This window comes from Equus asinus, chromosome 10, assembly GCF_041296235.1.
Source record: "Equus asinus isolate D_3611 breed Donkey chromosome 10, EquAss-T2T_v2, whole genome shotgun sequence".
In the NCBI taxonomy this organism is placed as follows: Eukaryota; Metazoa; Chordata; class Mammalia; order Perissodactyla; family Equidae; genus Equus; species Equus asinus.
The window spans coordinates 11,809,908-11,829,152 of record NC_091799.1 but is presented as its reverse complement, the minus strand read 5'-3'; the positions used below and the strand labels follow the sequence as shown (position 1 = coordinate 11,829,152).

The 19,245-nt window shown below is 58.4% G+C and overlaps 2 protein-coding genes across 2 annotated transcripts; one reads left to right on the top strand and one right to left on the bottom strand.

The window, feature by feature from the left end:
• Positions 1 to 272: 272 nt before the first annotated feature.
• Positions 273 to 5,112, bottom strand: PIERCE1 (piercer of microtubule wall 1). The gene is made up of 3 exons (XM_070518407.1): positions 4,072 to 5,112; positions 2,971 to 3,049; positions 273 to 718 (listed from the first exon to the last, which is right to left on the bottom strand). Exons 1-3 carry the CDS (start codon positions 4,212 to 4,214, stop codon positions 530 to 532), a joined length of 411 nt encoding a protein of 136 aa, XP_070374508.1. The 5' UTR covers positions 4,215 to 5,112; the 3' UTR covers positions 273 to 529.
• Positions 5,113 to 5,232: 120 nt separating this feature from the next.
• MRPS2 (mitochondrial ribosomal protein S2) lies at positions 5,233 to 8,433 on the top strand. Its single transcript, XM_070518401.1, has 4 exons — positions 5,233 to 5,350; positions 5,504 to 5,620; positions 6,110 to 6,239; positions 7,775 to 8,433. Exons 1-4 carry the CDS (start codon positions 5,311 to 5,313, stop codon positions 8,352 to 8,354), a joined length of 867 nt encoding a protein of 288 aa, XP_070374502.1. The 5' UTR covers positions 5,233 to 5,310; the 3' UTR covers positions 8,355 to 8,433.
• The last annotated feature ends 10,812 nt before the right edge of the window (positions 8,434 to 19,245 follow it).

Here is a 19,245-nt window from a genome sequence, read left to right as displayed (position 1 = left end):
GACGGGGTCTGCTCTCCCCCTTCCTGGCCCAGCCCTGGTCCATGCCCCCCGCAGGGCATCATCCCCTCTGGCCACGGCCTCGTGTGTTTGTGCAGATTTTGGCCAGGGTGCTTTGGAGAGACAGGAAACCTCTCCATAACTTGTCATGAGCATAGAAATGGCTCTCAAATAAAGACGCAGGTGGAGTTATCCAGGCATTCTGGGCATTCGGGCCGCGATGGGGGTCCCCCGACTCACACAGGCCTGCGCCTGGAATACAGATGTGTCAGGGATTCAGGGTGTGGCAGCACTTTTAATGGAAACTCAAGCGTGAGCATCTTTTCCATCTAGATGTAAAATAGAGAAAGCAGGACATTACAGCCCCGTTTGCATACTTTTCTGATCTAGAGAGGAAAAATACTTTCAGGGAAAGCACTGAAGGCTGAAGGCCGCATCTTTACAGTTGGGCAGATTATCAAAGATCCGGGATGACACTTCTCCAGGTGGCCACTGCTGGAGTCGGGACCCGGGAGTGGTTCTCCAGCCGCCCTCAGTGGCAGATGGACGGCTTGTTGACGTTGTAACTGGGGTGGAAGTTGAGCCGGTCGTAGGAGGTGATGTAGTTGTCGGGACCCGTCACGATGCTCTTCTCCATGAAGACGTTGAAAGTATTGTTCTGGAACATTCCACCTGCTGCAAGTTGTCTGGAAAATTTATTCGAATTTGGATAAAATACTTTCTGGAAGTGAAAAGGGAACACAAGGATTAATGATGTATTATAATACTCTTCCACAATCAGTCGTTAGGTATTTTTGGAAGAAAAATAAGAATTTGTAAGGAAATGTCATCTCCATTCCTAGGAAGAGAGAAGCCAAGTAGGCAGGATGGCCTGGTTGGCCCCGGAGCCTCCCGATTCATGCCTGATGTCCGGGAATAATTACTGATCATGTTCTTTCACATGGAGAGAAGATCGATCCCCTGGGTGTGCTTATGAACATTCACTTGGGGTCGGGCCCAAAGCTCCCCCCGTTCTGCTTCTACCCACTGTGCCACTAGGGCCAGTTACTGGACCTCTCTGAACTTCAGTTTCCTCTTCTGTGGAAAAGAGAGAACCTCACCATCAGTGGGCTGCGACCTTGACCAATATATTAGAATCCTCTGTAGGTCCTGAAGGAAATTCCGATGCCCACACCCCACCAGCCAAGGGGTCTGGGGAGGGGCGGCCCTAGTGAGAAAAAGGTTATTCCCTGCCTGCTGTTTTTCTAACTTATTATTGAAAATTTAAAATAAACACAAAGTGGAGAACTCCTATGTACACACTGCCCCTTCCACACGGGCCGCCGTGCCAGCCGTGTTCGTCTGCTCTGCCTCCCTGTAGCGAGGTGGGGGTGTGGGGAGGACACAGATGAGGCCACGAGTGTGTGCAGGCACCCAGCAGGAGGAATTAGTCCAGCAACACAGCATCATCAGGTGACCCTGAGATTTCGGACCTCAGTGGCCGGGGCGGCTGCCAGACATGTGATGCTGGACTGGGAACTATGCTTAGGGCTGCCTCGTGCCAAGCAGGTCGCCTGGCGTTCTGTCTCCTTGGCAGGAAGCAAGTGGAGAGAGAAATGGCTTCCGTGCATTTTCTTCAATAGACTCTATCTTTCAGAGCGGTCTAGGCCTCCAGACAAGCTGGGCAGCACAGTACCCCCCCCAGCCCCCCGCACAAGCACACAGCTTCCCTCGTCGGGGCAGCTTGCATTCATTGGTACATTTGTTACAGCTGAGCCAACATCGATATGTTATTATTAACTAAAGTCCACAGTGTAGTTAGGGGTCACTGGTTGTGCCTACACTCGTGGGTTTGACCAGTGTATAACGACATATACCCACCAGTACAGTATCACACAGAATAGCAGCCTTCAGCATATTTCTCTAAATGCAAACAAAGCATCATTATTTTCTGTTACCACGTGGAAGTAAACCCTCAGAGCTGCTCAATGAGTCTCACAACCACACTCAGGTCAAGAAACTGACAGCCGGGCTCCAGACGCAGGGGGAGAGGCGGCAGGAAGCCCTCCTGACCTCCTCAGGAGCGCCAGGAAGGACCAGCGCGGGGCCAACCCCGCTGCTCACAAGGCGAACCTTCTCTCAAGGTCTTTCTTATAAAAGCCAACGTTGGGACCCATGCTAGTGAGCGAATGTGTTGGTCTTTTCCGCGGAAATACCTCATCCCCAGGGAAAATCTGGAATCATTCAGTTCTGGGAGAGTGACCTTCAGAGGCTCTAGAAACTTCCTAGGTAAATAATCTCCTTCTCATGAGCGCTCTATCTCCCATGCAAAACAAGTAAATAACAATTTTCCAGATCTTTTAAAATGATGAATACTCCAGAAGAACAAACAACAAGACTGTCACCCCAAAGTGGGTGGCCCTTCTGTCCTGGGTACCCAGGGGATGCGTACACTGGCCCCTCTGGCCCTCCAGCTGGACCCAGCAGGGTTGTCCGGGGGTTCTAGGAGGGCCCCCTGGAGTGCGAGGTCCATCTCAAAAGGGGTTGGGGTTCCCCAGAGGCGCAGACTCCTGCATCCACCGACTCGCGACCTGTGCGATCGGCCAGCCGGCCTCTTCAGGTCAAAGGTTAATCTCTCATAAAATACAGTATCATTCCACAAAGAAAACAGTTCCTCATGTATTGCCTCAAAACGTACTGCCTTAAGCCGCAGAAGCTGGCTGTGTGTCTGTGTGAGCAGGGCCAGCCTGTGGCACGCCACCAGCCAGTCTACCGCACTGTTTTCACCTGTAAACATTTCATTGCTAAATTCATTCGTTCGTTTATTTCTACCATGCCTTGTTCCAAAAGCACTTGAGGGTACCCTCCCCTTTCGTGATGCTGGAACTTTGGGCCCCTCCCCACCGCCCCATGATGCGTGGCCCTTCTGAGAAGCCCAGGGTTTGGGCCTCGTCCCGGAGACACCGCCTGCACACACGGCCCCCCTTTGCTTACCGGCATCTCATGCACCGTGGGGGCGCGGCTCCCGTAAGTTTGGTTACTGGTCCTGTACACTGAGGCGGGCTCCTTGCTCCTGGGAGATGAGAAGCAGACCCTATTTCCCTTCATTCATCTAACTCTGCCCACGCCACAGCCTTCGAGTCTGGGTGGTGAAGCTTGGTTGGAAACGCCTGGCGTTGCCGATGCGGCCGCGCATGTGGGCTCCCGTGGTGAGCAGGGCTGGCATCCCCCACCCCTGTGCTCACCTCTGCCCTTGCCCTTCCCCAAGGCAGGCCAAAGCCCTGAAGAGCTCCCAGATGGGAGGTGCCGGCCCTCAGCCACAGCGGGGCCCGGGCCCACACTGTCATTTCCTGGGTGGGTGGGCAGCGGTGGCTCAGCCTCCAGGCCCTGCCCCCCGAGGCGGCCCCTCTACCTCTGGGCCTCCCTGAGAACACCTCCCTGCAGTCTCTAACAGTGACACTACCAGTCAAGCAGCTTAACTGAGTGGCCTGTGGGTTTAGACACCCCAGCTCTGCTTCACGCTAACTATGAGACCTGGGGCAAGATGCTGACTTTCTCCATCCCAATGGCCTCTCCTGGAAATGAGGACCAGACCAGACCCCACACTACAGAGCTGCAGGGGGACTACAGGAGGGAGGGCGGGGAAGGCACCCCCACCCGACCCCCGTGTCCTAGAGTTTGCAGTCGCTGGAATGCTCACAGCTCACTGACCAGCAGCGTGCCGCCAGAGGTGCTGCCCATTGCCTTCTGCAGAGGGTCCTCTCAGCCTAGACAGGGGAGGAGACTTACCCTGCCCCGAAGCGGGGGAGCTGGGACCAGAGCTGGGTTTTGCGACTTCCCGGAGTGGGAGGGGATGATCACCCACCGCCCCCCTGCACCTCCAGGAGGCCCACTCGCTGGTGTCCCAGGCCTTCCATGTCACTTTGGCAGCTCATTTGGTGGCTGATAGCTGACCCTCTTTGGACCGGGGTGCCAGGGCAGGCTGGGACCTGGGGGACTCTCGCATGCAGGGTTAGATGGGCTGCCCGCTGGACCAGGGGGCCACTCTCGTCTGTGTATGCCAGGTAGACCCTCACGGGGCTCCACCGTCCTCACCTGTAGCCCCGAAACCACGCGGGGTTGTTGAACCTGACCGGCAGGTCCTCGTGTACACAGTAGTAGTCGCTGGTTTTCTCCGGGGGGGCCTGGGCCTTGGCCTCCACGGGCTCGGCGCACTCTTGGGGGTTCCCGTCCGACATTTCGCCTCCGTCCACCCGAGCTGCTGAGTCGGGGAAGAAAGAGAAGGCAGGAAACAGCCTCTCCGCAGCCGGGGCCCCGCGGGTCGGCGCGGCGTCCTGTTGCTAAGCGACGGCCTGGTCACCTGACCGGTAGGTCGGGTCCTTAAAGGCGCTGCGCCTGCCAGGCCAGGGCTCCCCTGCCGGCCCCTGGGGCTGAAATGGGAGGTCTAGAACCTTCCAGGGAGAGTAAGGAAGCGCCTGGGTTGGCCCGGGATGATGGATTACTTCCTGGTCTTGTGGTGCTGGGTACCCGAGGTGCCTTCGGCGCCCACCCAGCGCGGTCCAATGGCATCTTTCGGTTATCAGCGCTCATCCTGCGCCAGACGCACGGGAACATTTTCTTAAACGCAGAGGAAAGCGGATTCCGGGGCAAATGAGACCCCAGGTGCTGAGACTTCATCACAAATTGCCGGAGTTAAATTTCTCCGAGGCCGCTCGGCAAGCCACGATTTGATCGTACTGTGGCCGCCAGGCGTTCTCCGTGACCCCGGGACATGCCCCAGTACCCGGAGTCTTAATTTAGACTCCAGATTTGCCTAACTTTATGGAGTCTTCCTAAGCCAAATATCGTTTAAAAATTAAAAACGATTTTGGAGAGCGAGACGTTGTATTGGACTGGCCGGACGCGAGGAGGGTCCCCATCGCCCGGCGGGTTCCCGCGGGGACGGCTCGTGGGCCTCCTCGGCCGCCGCGCCTTGTGCAGGGAGGGGGCGAGCTGGGGCGCGAGGGGCCCGCCCTCAGCGCTGTTGCCAGAGTCGGGGCGAGGACTCTGGAAAAGGGGACAGGGCGAGGGGACGTGCCCCGCAGGCCCCGCACTCGCCCCGGCCCGGGCGGCCCCAGGACGGCGCGCGCGCTCCGAGCCGGGCGGCCGGCGGGGGCGCCCGGGGCGGGGCGGGGCGGCCGGCGGGGCCCCGGGGGCGGACACGGCCGGGCGCGCAGTGGCCCCTCCGGGCCTGCAGGCGGCGGTGCGGCGGCGGCGGCGGCGCGGGCCGCGGCGGAAGGAAGCGCCGCTCCGGGAACCGCGCGCCCGGCCGTGTCCGCCCGCCGCGTCCGCGCCATGCCGCCCGGCCCGGCCCTGCCCCGGCTGCTCCGCGCGGGTGAGCGCGCCCGGGGAGCCTGGGGGCGGGCGCGGGGCCGGGACCCTCCTCCCGGGGCCCGCAGGCACGCTGCCCGGGCCGGGCGCGAGCACCGGAGGGGGGGGGGTCACGGGCCGCAGGCGGGCGCGCGCCACGAGTCGCCTCTCTCCGCAGGTGTCCGGCCCAGGCCGCAGCTCCTCACGCGGACGACCCCCGGGCCGGCCCGGCCGAGCGGCAGGACGCTGGGAAGCGCCGCGGCCCCCGCCGTCAGCGATCCCGAGGGCGACAGCGGTGAGGCTCTCCGGACCGGCGTGGGGTCCAAGGGACGCGCCGGGCCTCCGCGGTTTGGGTTGAAACGCCGGCCCCCAGGAGGCCTGAGGGCCCTCGCGGAGGGGTCCGGCCGAGGGAGGGAGGAGGGGCGGCCCCCGAGCTGGGTGCTGCGCGCGCTTAAAGCGGGCCCGGAGCCACCCCACATGGGTCCCAACTCTGACCCCGCCCTCTGAGCAGCTCGGTCGTCCGCCCAGCTGAGAACGGGGCCCGGGCCTGCACCCGCCCCCGGGTGGGTGGGAGAGACCACCGTGGTGCAGCACTGGGACTCCTTTCCCAGTGAGGACTGACGGGGTGTACCCAGGAGCAAAGCCGTGGTCAGAGCCCGGCCTCTGCCCCGAGGCTCCTGAAAAGACCCGGTGGCCCTGGGCACCTGCTTCGGGGCCTCTCCTCCCCTGGAGGGTTGGGAGCAGAGGAGCGGGAGACCACAGCATCCTCTCCTCCCTGTCCTAGGCCTCAACGATAGGATCCTCAGGGAGCCCCTCAAGCACTCCGACTTCTTCAACGTCAAGGAGTTGTTTTCCGTGAGAAGTCTCTTTGACGCCCGGGTGCACCTGGGACACAAAGCGGGCTGTCGGCACAGGTAGATGCCAGCCCTGGCTGAGTGGTGGTTCCCCTGGGGCAGGGGGCTCTCCTGCCTTGGGGTCCAAGGCCACCCTTTGTAGTGGCGTGTGTCAGTTTGAGTACAGCCCCCTCTTCCTCCCATGGGGTCACCGAGTCCCGAGGAGGGCAGGAGCTTATCCTCAGACGCTGCAGGGCCCTGTGCGCTGGACCACTGACCTTGGAGTGAGGCTCAGGGCCCTAGGTGGGGACGGACCTGCTGCTGGCAGGTTCACAGACAAAGGCCAGCAGCCGGGCTCGTGGACTAGGAGAAGGTGAGGGGGCTGGCCCGGCCACTGCATCTCGAGGTCACCGAGTTCACGCAGAGGAGCTGTTAAGTGGCCTGATCTTTTCACGGGTGGTTCTGGCCGCTGAGGCTGGATTGGAGGGGGGGCGGAAGGTCAGGGAGGGAGGGGTGTAGATGGCAGGGAGGCACTGCGAGCAGAGCCGGGGCTCCAGGGGTGGAGGTGCCAGGTGGGGCAGAACACGGTGCAGGTGTCACTGTCCTTTACCGGGATGACCAAAACAAAGGGAGGCCTGGGGGACATCAGGAGCTTGGGTCCTGTGAGGGGTGACCCTTTGGCCACTCCAGTGCAGATGCCACACAGCAACTAGGAGCAGCAGCCTGGGGCTGGGGCGCCACCACATCAGTGGGACATGTAGGAGCATCTGGAGAGGAGGGTCGAGAAGAGAGGAGGTCCCGGGGGCGGCAGCCCTGGGCATCCAGACGTTTCGGAGTCCAGGAAGAGGCCGTGTGGCTGGGGAGCAGGGAGTGCGGGAGGGTGTGGTCCGCTGCGGGATGCTGCTGAGAAGCCCTGGGAGGTGAGGGCAGGAGGGAGGTCGTGGGTGCCTTGGGCAGAGTGTGCTGAGAGGAAGGGACAGAATCCAGACCTGAGGGAGGACGAGGGAGCTGCTGAGGAGCAGGGGAGTCTCTCCTGACCCCACCCCCTGCCCAGGGCCAGCAGCGGGGCCCTGCCCTCGGGGTTCCCCTCCCAGGCCTGACTGGCCCTGCCCCAACCCCTCACACATTGGCCCAGGGCACCCCCTCTGCTTTGTCGGTCCCTCAGCCCAGCCTCAGAGGGACCTGGGTCGAAAAGCCTCAAACACAACAGTCATAATGACAGAAGCGACCGCTGAATCAGAGCACTGGGCACAAAGATTGAACATCCAGACGTCCACGTGGGAGCAGTTCTGTTAGCATCCCCATGTGATGAGGGACACATTCAGAGGGTTAAGCTGTTTGTCCAAGCCTTGGAAGTGGCCGGCTATCCAGGCCTGCCCTGTCCACTCCCAGCCGTGACTCAAGGGACAGGGGTCCTCACTGCCGTCCGTGGTCACGGCAAGGGGCGGCACATCGTGCAGCCCTGGGGAAGGTGTGGCCCTGGAGGGCACAGGCCTCCCTGCCCGAGTGCCCCCCCAGAGGAGCCTGGGGGTTGCTAGTGGGTCTGGCTGAGAAGGGGCCAGTGGGGTTGGCCACGCGAGCCCCATTCACTCTCGCCTCGGTGGGGTCTCCGGCAGGTTTATGGAGCCGTACATCTTCGGGAGCCGCCTGGACCAGGACATCATTGACCTGGAACAGACTGCTGCGCACCTGCAGTTGGCCTTGAATTTCACCGCCCACGTGGCCTATCGTCAGGGCATCATCCTGTTCGTGGGCCGCAACCGGCAGTTCTCCCATCTGATCGAGAACACGGCCCGGGACTGTGGCGAGTACGCCCACACACGCTACTTCAAGGGTGGCCTGCTGACCAACGCCCCCCTGCTCTTGGGCCCCATGGTCCGCCTGCCAGACCTCATCATCTTCCTGCACACACTCAACAATGTCTTTGAGCCCCACGTGGCCGTGAGAGACGCAGCCAAGATGAACATCCCCACGGTGGGCGTCGTGGACACCAACTGCAACCCCACCCTCATCACCTACCCCGTCCCCGGCAACGACGACTCGCCCCCCTCCATCCAGCTCTTCTGCAGGCTCTTCCGGACGACCATCAACCGCGCCAAGGAGAAGCGGAGGCAGGTCGAGGCCCTGTACCGACTGCAGGGCCGGGCGGGGGCTGAGGGCCGGAGTCCAGCCAGTGCTCCTTCCCCGGGAGCATAGGCCAGGCTGGACTTGGGTCATTCCCCGTGACACGCCTGCTCTCCTCCTAAATAAAAACAGCAGCCAAGCCTGTTCCTAAGCCGGGCAGCCCTTCCCTCCCCCAGCCGTGGTCCTTAGCGCGTTTCCAGTCCCTCCAGGCACTGGGTCCCTGCCATTAGTAACGGTTCTCAGCAGCTGTCCTCCCAGGGCTCCACTTGGCCCCCTGGGGCCCAGCAGGCACACACAGGCAAGTGGCCTGTCCAGAAAGGACCCAACACGCTTGTCCCTGGAATCTGAAGTCCATCCTTCTACCTTGAAATTGGTCTTTGTACGTGAGGCAGGTTCATACACCAGCTCAGTTCTTCTCAAACAAAATGGCCCCAGGCTGGGCTGCCTCCCCTGCGACCTGGCTTCAGGGCCTGTTTTGTAAAGTGAGGTTGCTGGGCGAGCCACTTGGAAGCTCCCAACTGGCTTCAGACAGGCCAGGCAAAGCAAACAGCATGACTCCAGCAGAAATAAAACTTAGATTTGGGCAGAACGCGGCTCAGGCCTTTAGGTTCCGCAGTGGTCCGTGTGGATTCAGTTTCCTTCATCAGACGCCCATGGAGCACACGGGACGTGTCCCTGCCCTCCATCCTGGAGCTTTGGGGAGACGGGCCGGCGTGTGGAGTCCCCAGCTGCCCCTCAAGGGCCCCCAGACCCACCCACAGGGCAGGCCAGCCCGGCACGCAGTGGCATCGAGCCTGCATCCTGCACAGGCCTACTCCCTGGGCGGCCAGGAGACCTAGGGGGCACCTGTCACAGGGACTTCTTGATGCTCGCCCCATGGGGCCTCCCTGGGAGCACGGGCCCGGGATGAGGTGCAGGGCCCCTCTTCCACGATCCCTCCTCTCGGCTCTTGGCATGTATGTTCCCAGTGCCCGAGCATCCAAGGGACCTGTCTCTGTGGAGTACTGGGGCACGGGGTCTGGTGGGGTCTAGGACAGTGGTCCTCATGTGAGTGGACACATGCCTGCCTGTGCCAGCCCAGGTCCTACAGAAGCACATGAGGGGAGGGGAGGACAGGAGCCCCATGTCCTGTCAGCTTCCATTCAGGGGTGGGAGTGGGGGGCACGGTGGAGACTTCTGGCATCTTTCAGGGGGTACCGTGAGTACATGGTCTGGAAGGCACAGGGGACCGGGCACCAGTGAGACCATGGCAGTCAGCATTGCTTTAATGTGCAAACCTGAAGTATGAAAACACAAGTTGACAGGCAGATCTGTGTGGGGGTTCCCTCCAGGGCTGTCCCCAACAGGATACTGCCCTTGGTGTGTGCGGATGACATTTCCCTGAGCTGAGTTTTGACAGAGAAACCTGGCTGGGCCCCCGTCCCTCACAGCTCCAGGGAGGCCAGCTGGGGGAAGCCAAGACCCCTGAAATCAGAACACAGTGTAAACTGAACAGGCGCTGCTGGAACCTGGACGGGGCCTCCTGAGGCCGAGGGCAGTGGAGGGCCCACGCCGCCTTCAGAAGCAGACCGCTTGGGGGGGCGGGTCACCGGCAGCTCCAGGGCTGGTCAGACGTGTGCAGGACAGTGGATGACATGCAGGGAGGCATGAACACAGGAGATGTCAGATCGGCTGTGTTTTCTCATCCTTGATTTATGGGCTGGTGGGAGGGAGGCAGCCCTGGGAGGGCCAAGGTGAAGGGACGGGGTTGGGTGTCCAGGCCAAAAGACCCTGCTGGCTCCCTGGGGTGGCCGCCACCTCATACCCCTGTGGGAACCGCGCTGGTGGCCTGCCTGGCCCCTGAGGGTCCCCCTGGAACCTGCACTGGACACAGGCCAGTGAAGACTAATGGGGGGTAACAGTTTTTATTGGTCACGTGCTATGTGCCAGTTCTGGGGGTGCTGGCAGGGGTGGCCCCACCAAATGGGTGACTCAGTGGACAAGTCGACACAAACGAGCCGGACAGTTTCAGGAGTGGGCAGGACCTAGAGGGGCGCAGGCCGCTGGGGCTGAGCAGGGGTGGGGGCCGCTCCCCAGAGAGCTGCCAGGGAGGGCCTGGGCCTCTTCTGAACTCGCTGTGGAGGCTCTAGAGGGGCTTAGGTGAAGGGGGGGGGGGTGGCCTTACTAACCCCATCCTTGGCCCTGGAGGGAGGGGACCACCAAGTTTGCCACCCTGGAGACGAGCCCCAAGAGAAAAGGCCAGAAACGGCCACAAGAGACTGAGTGTGCCTGAGACCAGGACAGGAGGGGCCAGCCTCCCGTCCTGCCTCCGGTGGCTGACAGGCCTTGTTCGAGCTGGCCTCCCGTGGGCCCTGGCGGGGCCACGCCCAATCAGCTGGTGTCTTGGGGGCACTAGCTGCAGGCACCGGAGCCAGGCCTGGGAGAGCGGGGCTCACGGCGGATTTGGAGCACAGAGTGCCGCCATGGAGGGTCTGCAGTGGAGGAAGGCCTCTCGCCTGGACGCTGCCAGCCATCCGCAGAGGCCCACCCAGGGCTCTGCCCCAAGAGTGGCCACAGTCCCAACCCAAGGAGCTGGGCCTGTCCCTTCACCCACACCGTTCAGCCCAGCCTTGGCCAAATGCAAAGTCACTTTTCACATGGTTGCAAGACTCTCCGAGCCAATCTTTCACACCGCTGCACTTCAGGACACGAGCACGAGTATTTTCCTACTGTCTGTCTTTTGAGCTGTCCCTCTTTACCCAAACATGAGTGCCAGTGTGAAAATGAGTCAACCGTGTACCTGGGTGGGAGGTGCAGGGTGGGGGCAGTCAGTGCAGATACCCTGGAGAAGCTGTGGAGCACCTCGTACCTGCCTTCCAGGGCAGCGACCTCTCCTGTGTCACCCTCCTCCTGTGCACCTGCCGAGCCTTCACCACCCAGCAGGTCCTGGACCTGCTGTTCAAAAGGTGGGCGCCCTGCCCCTGCACAGCACCGTGGCTCCCTGCCCACCTCCTGGCTGTGTGTCTTGGGAGTGTCCCTTCACCTCTCTGAGCCTCAGTTTGCTCAGGCCTGGCCCTGTGGGAAGGGCTGCCGAGGGCTGTGGTTGTCCTGATTTAGGACTTTCCTCTCCACCGTGAAGCTCTCTGCCTCAAGCCTCAGCACCCTGTGGCCTTGGGCACAGCTGCTTTCCCATTTCTGAAGGAGCCTTCCAATTCCCTGGGGGGTGGTCCCAGCCTGGGGGCAGGCAGAGCAGGGAGCCCTGGGGGCTGCCTGGGGCCCAGGCCCACTCGGACGTCAGCAAGGTGCTGGCTGGGCTTCATTCATTCAGCAAATGTGTATGAAGACCCCCCAACCCGCCATGTACAGACACGAAAACCCGTGTCCTCCTGGGCTCCAGTCTGATTGGGGAGTCAGCCAGTCCCACTAGACATCATATCAGGTACGGTAGATGTGACGCCCTCACGGCCTCCTCTAGATATGGATGCATCCTCCCTTACTCCAACGAGGACGGTGGACCCCAGGACCAACTGAGAAAGTGAGTGGGCTTCGGGTCTAATGGGATCTGAGGGGCTGTGGCTGGGGGCGCGGGAGGGCCGGGCAGTCCCCTGGCTCCCACACATCTCGTGATTCCTGCTAGAGGGCTGACGTCTGGGGGCTTCTCCTGTAGGAGGAAAGGAGTCAGAGAGCTGCAGATGGGGTCCCGGGCCCCCTGGGGAGCAGAGAGGAGGCTGGGGGCTCAGAACTGGCCCCTGAGAGAATCCATCCCCACCACAGCCCATCCCAGCCCTGCTCGGCACCCCCTGATCCAAGGACCCAGGAAGGAGGTGTGGGGAGCCACCTGCTCACGCATCAGCCTTGTGCCTCAGTCCTGCGAGGCCAGCTGCATGTGGGGCTGGGCCGGCTGTGTCCCCATTCCCAAGGATAGTGTCGGGGGGGAGACGAGACCCACACAGGCCTCACAGAGAGTAAGACAGCATGGCAGTGCATGAGCGGCAGGCTGAGGTGCCACGAGGGCCCCGTGAAGCCTGGGCAGCAGGACACACTCCGCCTGGTCCCTCCTCCCTCACATGTGCATGCAGCACCTACTGTGCGCCCGCCAGTGCGATGAACAGAGCAGGCACCGCCCTCCCTGTCCTCGTGGAGTCGACATTCCAGTGGGGAGCGGCCGGGGGACAGGCAGGAGTGCGTCGGGTTCCCCGAGGAAGGGAGAGGTGGTCCCAGCGTTGACGGAGGGCTCCCTCCCATGGAGACTTCGCAGGCCCAGCCTGCTGACCAGGCCTGCCCCTGCTGGACCGTCACGTGGGGGTGGGCTGGGGTGCACTGGCTTCTGGATGGGCAGGGGGGCCCAGGAGCCCAGCCCCCACCCCACAGAGGTACCAAGGGAAGACCGCATGGAAGAAGAGGCCAGGCCTCCGACTCTGCTGCCCACACGCCTACCCTTAGTGTCACTTCCTCCAACCTGGATACCTGGCTGGACCAGTACCCAGAGGATTTCCGTCAGCCCCCGGACTGCATGCAGCTGTCCATGCAGTTCAACATGCCAGGCTCAGACCTGGAGTGCCGTACCCACCTTCTCCTGGCCCGGCTGGAGGACCTGGCGTCCACTGAAGCAGAGCCAAAAGGTGAGCACCCGGGGAGGGTCAGTCCTGGGCCACACAGGGCGGAGCTCCTGGTGTTGGCCAGGAGCAAAGGCTGGCCTCAGAGCGCCCATCTGGTGGACTGCAGTCAGGGGAGACGTCCCGTAGCACGTTCTTGTGCTGGAGCTTCTGTAAAAGGCAGTGGCAGTTTTCTCCTTTGCAAAGGCACGGTGGGGAGGCAGACGTGTGGATCTCCTCTTGCAGCTTCCTTGCCGTCTCAGCATCTAGAGTGGCTCCAGCACCAGCTCCTGTACAATCTGAAGATTTAGATTCAGCTGCAGAAGCAGCAACAGAACTAAAGCGAGATCCAGAGCCGAGGCTCCTCCGTCAAGAGCTGCACTGCCACCTGTAGCAGCACCAGGGCCAACGCCGCCGTCAGCTCCAGCAGCAGCTGCAGGAGAGCCAGAGCCAAGGCAGGACCCGCCCACTGTGGAGCCAGGGCCGGCTCTGCCCCTGCTCCTGGAGGAGCGCCGGAGCCAGCGCGTCCCGCTGCCTCTGCGGGGAGAGCCATCACATGCTCCTGCCCTGCGGGCGGGCGGGGGCCAGCTCAGAATTCACCGTCCCTGGAGGGAGAGCCAGCTCTGGGCCCTCCGTCTCCACCAGCCCCTGAGCCGCTCCTCCCAGCCGCTCCTTCACCACACCCTTCCTGTCCCTCTTCTGTTATGGTTTCGGCAACAATTTCATTTTTCCTTTTACTTTTTTATGGTTTTTTATACTTTATGATTTGAAATTTAAATACAATTTCATTTTTTTAGCATTTTAAAACTGTACAATTCGTGAACATTGAGTCCATTCACAATGCTGTGCAACCATCAGCACAGTCTAGCTGCAGAGTATTTCCCTCCCCAGAAGGAAGCCCTGTCCCAAAGCGCTCACTCCCCATTCCTCGCTCCCTCGGCCCCGCAACCCCATCTGCTTCCTGTCTCTGTCCTTTACCTGTTCTGGATGTTTCCTGTAAATGGAACTGATTAATTTTTGTTTTTTTATTTAAAATAGCATTTTTATTATTTGGAAGGGAAATACCAGATGGGTTAAAGATGAGATGTATACAGTGAAGCCCTATGGGGAATATGAGACACTGTTCTAAGAGTGACACCAGAGCCAGAAGCCAGACAGGAAATGCCTGGCTCTTCCTGTGGCCAAAACAGAAACAAGAAAAACGTAGAAAGCTGGAACGACCAGCCACAAACTGAAGAGCATTCCTCACAACCCAAGGCCAGGGAAAGGTTTCACATCCCCGCGGTCCAAAAACTCTGGAAAGCCAATGTTTCCAGAAGGGACAGAGAGCAAACCCGGGCAGTTCCAACGAGAGGGGACGCAGACGGCGCACGTGTCAGAGCTGCTCCACCTCCCCAACGAGGACACGCGCCCCGGACACTGTGGAGACAGCACTGGGCTCCGTCAGACTGGCAGGCTGCTAGGCTGCTGGCGACCAGCTGCAGTGACAACGTGAGGAAGCAGAGGCCCCGGCAGGTCCCCTAGAGACAAGCGTGCAAGGACCGTCCTCTCTGGAGAACATGTGCAGGACCATCGAGGGTCCCAGGCGCGCATCTGCTGGCAGCGCGAGTCCCAGTTCAGCCCCCAGGAATTCTCGCCCAGTGTGTGCACGTGTGTGCATGTGTGTGTGCGCTTGCGGGTGTGAGGCAGGGAGGATTCCAGGGCGTGTGCTCTCCCAAAGTCTGGCTTCCCCAGGGGGACACTGCCAGTCAATCCTCTTCCTCCTTTGTATTTTCTGTGGCCCAGCATCAGAATTCAAAAAGAGCCCTGCTGTGGGGAAATGCAAATCAAAACTACACTAAGATATCACCTTACACCCGTTAGAATGACAAAAATATCTAAAACTAATAGCAACAAATGTTGGAGAGGTTGCGGAGAAAAAGGAACCCTCATACACTGCTGGTGGGAATGCAAACTGGTGCAGCCACTATGGAAAACAGTATGGAGATTCCTCAAAAAACTAAAAATAGAACTACCATACGATCCAGCCATCCCACTACTGGGTATTTATCCAAAGAGCCTGAAGTCAGCAATCCCAAAAGTCCTGTGCACCCCAATGTTCATTGCAGCCCTGTTTACAATAGCCAAGACGTGGAAGCAACCTAAGTGCCCATCAACAGACGAATGGATAAAGAAGATGTGGTACATATATACAATGGAATGCTACTCAGCTGCAAAACAGAACAAAATCATTCCATTTGCAATAACATGGAGGGACCTTGAGAGAATTATGTTGAGTGAAATAAGCCAGCAAGAGAAAGATAATCTGTGTATGACTCCACTCATATGAGGAATTTAAAACTATGGACCAAGAACAGTTTAGTGGATACCAGGGGAAAGGTGGGGTGGGGGGTGGGCACAAAGGGTGAAGTGGTGCACCTACAACATGACTGACAAACATTAATGTACAATTGAAATTTCACAAGATTGTAACCTATCAATAACTCAATAAAAAAAAAAAAAAGAGCCCTGCTGTGGAACACAGGCCATTTCCAATTTTTCACTCTCAGCATCGTGCTGAAGGGAACATCTGCATCCAGAAATCTCTATTTAGGACAGAATCCATGAAGTGGAGTTCTGGGCCAAAATCTATAGAGTTTTTAAGGTATTGGCCACAGTTTCCAACACCCGAGTTCTCTTTGTCAACTTTGAGCCCTGTCTGGGAAAGCAGCGCTGCAGACACCCTGGGGCTGAGACCTCATGGAGGGAGAGAGGAGGAGGAGCTGGAAGTCGAGGCAACCTGGGAGTGACCTGCCTGGCAGGGAATGTCCTGCCCCTTAGCCCCAGGCCTGCCCCACCCACGAGGGTGATGTCCTGGCCTCCTTCTCGAGCTGGTGCTGGAGCTGGATCTACCTCCAGAGACAGTGCAGACCTGGTTCTGCAGTGTGATATGGCTCTTGAGCTGGCTCTAACTCTGGCACTGGAGCTGGTGCTCAAGCTATTGCTGTAGCTGGCTCTGGCTCTAGAGCTGGTGCTGGAGTGGCTTTAGCTGTGGATCTGCTACTGGAGCTGGCTGTAGCTACAGAGCTACTTTTACTGCTGGTGCTGGAGTTAGTGACGGACCTAGCCGTGGAACTGTGCAGGAGCTGTCCCTGGGGTGAGAGCAGGTGCTGGAGCCGGCTCTGGCTGTTGGGCTGGCGCTGGCTCTAGTTCCGAAGCTGGCGCCAGAGCTGGCTTGATCTTTTGTGCTGGGGCTGGGGCTGGTTCTGGCTTTGGAGCTGGCTCTAACTCTGGTTCTGGTGCTAGATCTGGTTCTTGTGGCTCTAGTTAGTTGAATAGCGAGTCCCGGCTCTGGTGGTGGGGCTGTTTGTAGCTCTGGTGCTGGCTCCACTTCTGGAATTGGTGTCGGGGCAGGCTCTGGCACAGGAGTTGGTGATAGAGCTGCCTCTATCTCTGAAATCGGTGGGAGAGTTGGTACCAGAGCATGGTTTAGCTCTGATGTTGGCGTTAGGCTGTTGCTGGAGCTGGTTCTTTCTCCCCAGCTGGCACTGGCTCTAAGTCTGCTACTGGTATTCAAGCCAGCTCTTGCTCTGGAGCTGGTGCAGAAGCCGGCACTTGTGGGGTTCTAGCTCTGAAGCTGGTTCTGGAACTGTTGCTGAAGCAGGCTCTAGCTATGAACTTGGTGCTGACTCTAGCTCTGGAGCTGATGCCAAGAATGGCTAACTCTGGAGCCAATGCTAGAGCTGGGGCTGGAGCTGACTCCTCCTTGGCACTGGCTCTAAATTGGCTTTTTTACTCTAAAGTGAGCACTAGAACTGTCGCTGGGGCTGGCACAGGAGTTGGCGATAGAGTTGCCTCTATCTCTGGAGTTGGGGCTTCGCTAGTGTTCAAGCTAGCTCTAGCTCATGGAAGAACACCAGCCCTGAAATGGAACCAGCAGTGGAGCTGACGCTGGAGCTGTCTCTATCTCGGGAGTTGATGCAAGTGTTGCAAGTGGAGTTGGCTCTAACTGTGGAGCTGGTTTGAACTCCGGTGCTGGAGCTGTTGGTAGAGCTGGTGCTGGAGCTGGCTCGGGCTATGGAGCCAGTGATGGCTCTAGCTCTGGAGCTGGTAGTGGAACTGGATCTAGCAGTGGATCAGTCTCTAAAGCTGGTGCTGGAATTGGCTCTGAGTCTGGAGCTTTGACTGGAACTGGGTCCAGAGATCACTCAGCCTCTTGAGTGCTGGAGCTGGTATTGAAGCTAGCTCTAGCTTTTGACATTGTGCTGGAGTTGGCTCTAGCTCTGGAGCTGGCACTGGAGCTTTTTCTAGCTTGGAAGCTTGTGTTAGAGCTAGCTCTGGCACTGACACTAGCTCTAGAGATGGCTTTAGCTCTAGAGCTGCTTGTGGCTCTAGAGTGTTGCCAGAGCTGGTACTGGAGCAGGCTCTAGTTTGGTTCCTGTTGTTGTTACTCTGGAATTTGTGTTAACTCTGATTCAAACTCTAGAGCTGGTCTGGAGCCGAGAATTAAGTTGATGATAGAGCTGCCTCTATCTCTGCAGTTGGTGATAGAGTTGGTGTTGAAGATGGTTCTCGGCCTGGAGCTGGTGCTAGAGATAGTTCTGGAGCTGGCTGTAGTTCTAGGGCTTTTGCATGAGCTGATGTTGGAACCAGTTCTGGCTCCAGAGTTCATACTAGATCTGGTGATAGAGCTGGCTGTGACTCTGCAGCTGGCACTGGCTCTAAATTTGGAAGTGGCACTGGAGCTGGAACTGCTGCAAAAGCTAGTGCTGGAGTTGGCTCTAGCTCTGTAGGCGGTACTACATTTAGCTGTTGGGCTCGTGCAGAAATGGCTCTAACTCCAGATTTGGTACTAGAGCTCGTGTGAGATCTGACACTGGAGGTGGTGCTGGCTCCGGAACTGGAGGTCAAGCTGGCGCTGGAGCCGGCACTAGCTTTGGAGCTTGTTTTAGAGCTGGCACTGATGCTGCAAGAGGACAAAAGTTCACCCACATGACTGCCTTTCCATGTGCCCTTCCAAAAACAGAACACATCCCCCTGCCTTCCAGAGAAGCCCCCGCCAAGAATCCCCTCTAGAAAGTCTTCCCAGACGGTGGGCAGTGTGCGCATCTATCAGATACATTTCTTTTCTTCTCTTCCTTATCTTCTTATTATATAACATAATGTATAAGATAAGATGTGTCAATAATAGTTAACTTCACATGACAGTATTTAAGTGACAGGATATCAGGAGTGAACATCACCCAAGAACTCGGCATCCTCCTTGGGCAGAGTATTTGTGTGTTTTGAGTTGTACACAGGATAGCGGTCCCAGGTGAGGTGGAAGAAGGACTTTGTTACTGTCTTATTTGTAGATTAAATGCAGCTAAAGGAGATGTGGGTGGGGCCAAGAAGAGGGAGCGTGGGCTGTGATAGTTAGTCTTATCTGTCAACCTGACCAGACTATAGTATGCACTTACTGACTCAAACTAGGCATTTAATCTACGTGTTGCTGTGAAGACATTTTGTAGATGTGGTTAACACGTACAGTTAGCTGACTTTAAGTAGAGAAGATTACTGTCAACAGTGTGGGTGGGCCTCACCAGCTGAAGGCCTTCAGAGCAAAAACTGAGATTTCCCGGAGAAGAAAATCTGCGTCCAGACAACAGCATCTAGACCCCCGTCTGCAAGCCTGGCCTGCAGATTCCGACCTGCTGGCCACAGGGTCACAGGAGCCGAGACAGCAAAATCAGCCTCCCTCTCCCTCCCTCTCTCTCCCTCTCTCTTCCTCCATATACACACAGACACACAAAGACCCACATCTGTGAGTGTGTGCACGCGCATATGTATCCTGTTGGCGCTTTCTTGGGAGACCCCTAACAAACACAATGCTGGAATCCCTCTGTCCTTCCCGTTTCCACATTAGAGTCACTGCTATTTAAGGGCTGTAGAACCCAACGCCACAGGGAATTTGCAGACGAAGCGTCTGTCCAACCCAGACCTTGTATTACATGTCAGGCTCTGCTGGCACCGCCCAGGGATTGAGAAAGGCCCGGCTGAAGACAGGCAAGTGTCCCCAAGGCCTCTTACCTGTAACAGGCCAAAACGTGGAACAGAAGGCTCACACAGTGAGGCCAGCCAACAATGTGGTCAGCACCCAGGCTCCTGGAAGAGAAAGGGGATAGAAGAGGCCTCAGAAAATAAACCAAAACCAGTATTTTCAGAATGCAGACTTCCACACCAGAAGCTCTGCACAGAATATGTTACATTCCCTTTAACACATTTCTTGGGTATGTCAAGTTTTTTGCCTATGTATTGTTATCTTTCAGCACACACACCGGTATGCGCCATTTCCTGCAAAATCCTCTCCTTTAATGCTGGATATTTTCACCGTACAGTCAGGAAAGGGAAGAGAAAATGGTGGTGTATGC